Genomic DNA, 2,659 nt, shown 5'->3' with positions numbered 1-2,659 from the left:
TTTAAATGTTAGTTTGGTTTTACCAACCATTTAAAGTGGGAACCTTGATTCAGTGTTTACAAATTTATATAGCACAATAAATACTTGACCACATTTATAAGTTTTGGTATATATTATATACTTATAAGATAATAATATATAACATAATATAAATATGATTATTTAATATATTGGAACCATTTTATTAAGTGGATTTCAATAATGTTCGTTAATGTTAACTTTATTAAAATACCAAGAGTGGATCCTTTAATCTCAACTACTTAAATTAAAATTTGAACAATTAAAATTTACCCATTAAAGATTCAAACAATTAAAATTAAAAAGAAACAAAAACAAAAACAAAACAAAAAGACATTGTAGTGGACTTGTAATTACCTTAGCTTCCCTGTGGATACGATATTCGGACTCACCGAATTATACTACTTGTGGACAACCTGCTCTTGGGAGTGCAACAATCAAAGTCGCAACAGGCGCATTTGTCAATCCGAACGGCATCACTAAAAATTCGTAGTGACCATACCGAGTGTTAAAAGCAGTCTTGGGTATATCCCCTTGTCAGATCCGCAGCTGATAGTATCCTTGCCTTAGGTCCAACTTCGAATAAACTTTGGATCCTTGAAGAGCATCGAACAGTTCGTCAATACGCGGTAGTGGATACTTGTTCTTTATATTGACATTATTTAGATCTCGATAATCGATGCATAGTCTTAAGGTGCCATCTTTCTTTTTCACAAATAACACCGGGGCTCCCCAAGGGGATGAGCTGGGTTGTATGTATTTTCTGTCAACAAGCTCTTGTAATTGGATCTTTAATTCTTTTAACTCTGCAGGTGCCATTCGGTATGGGGTCTTGGACTTGGGCATAGCTCCGGGTGAGAGCTCAATGGAGAACTCAACCTCTCTTTGCGGAGGCAAGGAATTTATTTCTTCCGGAAAAACCTCGGGAAAGTTTTGAACAACAGAGATTTCAGATATCTTAAGTTGATCATGTGGCTTATTGATTAGATAAGCTAGAAATCCCTTCCATCCTATGATAGCCTGAGCTTCTTTGGCAACTTTTGGTGTTACGGGAAAATACTCTACCTTGTGGTTTTCAAATTTTGCGTTTCCCAAATTTGAGAGTTTTACTTTTTTTGGAATAACAATCTAATTGCGCTTGGTATCTAAACAACCAGTCCATCCCTAAAATGACATCGTAACCTTGTATAGGGAGCTCAAATAAATCAGCCATATATGTTTCCCCGTCAATTTCTAGAGGACAGTCTTTGTAAAGAACTTCACTAAGTAACTTATCTCCCATTGGTGAACTAACTTCCAAGATATATGGTAGCTTTACAGATGGTGTTTCTAGATGGTGAACAAAAGTGCTAGAAACAAAAGAGTGTGTCGCTCCAGGATCAAATAAAACTTTTCCAGTTTTTGAAAGCAGAAGAATTGTACCTTCAACTACAGCAGTGGGATCGATATCGTCTTCATTTCCTGTGAGTGCAAAAACTCTGGCTGGAATCTTCCGTTTTTGAGCAGTTGGAGCTGGTAAAGGCCGAGATTTTTGTGGACATTCTTGAATACGGTATTGATCACTTCCACAAACCAAGCATTTCCCATTCTTTCTCCAGCATTTGTCTTCGTTGTGATTAGCTAACCCACAGTATCCGCATCTTTGCTTGTTAGTTCCTTCTCGAAAATTTTGTTTTGATGGTCCTTCTTTCTTGCCATGTTGAATCTCGTTTCCATATCTCCTCTTCTTTTGGTTATTTTCGGGGAAATTGAGGTTACGGGATCTTTTTTCTTCTTCTTCTCTCTTAAGGAGTGTTTTGATTTCTGATTCCACTCGTAGAGCCTGGTTGACTGCGATATTATAATCGGTTACTTCAGAGGATAGCGTTGACCAGCAGATCTCTAGTTTTAACCCTTCTACGAACTTTCTCGTCTTCCTTGGTTCGTCTTCCATGAATTGAGGGGCATAGTGAATTAAGCGGTGAAACTCAACCTCGTACTGAGCTACTGTCATAGATCCTTGAACCAGGTCCATAAACTCTCTTTCTCCAGCATTTCGCACAACTTGGGTGATATATTTTCCTTCGAATTCTTTTGTGACGTTCTCCCATGTTCTGGGTGTATTGTTTTGGTTCCACTGATGATCTGCGACTCTCCACCAATTGTATGCAGCATCCTCGAATTGGTAGGTAGATAGATTTATTTTTTGTTCATCAGAGAAGTTATGAACGGAAAATATCTTCTTGATCTTGGTCAGCCAAGACTCGGCTTGGGTTGCATCCGGGGTCCCTTGGAACCTTGGAGGATTGAATCGAAGAAAGCGTTCAAAGGTCCGATCGCCCGTATCCTGGTTCCTTGGTGGATTCTGGCAATATTGAAAGAATTGTTGCATCATTTCGAGTATATGGCGAGGATTAGGTTCTTCTTGTGATATGCGCTCCTCTCTACGCCGATGATTTTGCTCTTCTTAGCTCCTTGCTTGGTTGCTTCCATTCGAAGATGCCATGAAGTTGCTATAGTGGGAATTTTATTTCATAAATAAGAACTTATGCAATAACAGTTTAAGCTAATCAATAACACATACCATGATATAATTATCATATAACAAAAGCAGTCATCATTTAGAGAAAAATCGATAACTACTAGAGAATTTACCATTCAG

General features: G+C 38.0%; 1 protein-coding gene across 1 annotated transcript; it reads right to left on the bottom strand.

The window, feature by feature from the left end:
• Nucleotides 1-1,093: 1,093 nt before the first annotated feature.
• Nucleotides 1,094-2,392, bottom strand: LOC142556869 (uncharacterized). Its single transcript, XM_075668367.1, has one exon. The coding sequence runs from the start codon at nt 2,390-2,392 to the stop codon at nt 1,094-1,096; it is 1,299 nt and encodes a 432-aa protein (XP_075524482.1).
• Nucleotides 2,393-2,659: the final 267 nt, after the last annotated feature.

Source organism: Primulina tabacum, chromosome 9 (assembly GCF_025594145.1).
Source record: "Primulina tabacum isolate GXHZ01 chromosome 9, ASM2559414v2, whole genome shotgun sequence".
Classification (NCBI taxonomy): Eukaryota; Viridiplantae; Streptophyta; class Magnoliopsida; order Lamiales; family Gesneriaceae; genus Primulina; species Primulina tabacum.
This window is presented reverse-complemented; position numbering and strand designations above follow the sequence as displayed.

Bases quoted from the DNA above. Each gene is read 5' to 3' on its own strand.
- LOC142556869 (XM_075668367.1), bottom strand. From the start codon at position 2,392: ATGATGCAACAATTCTTTCAATATTGCCAGAATCCACCAAGGAACCAG.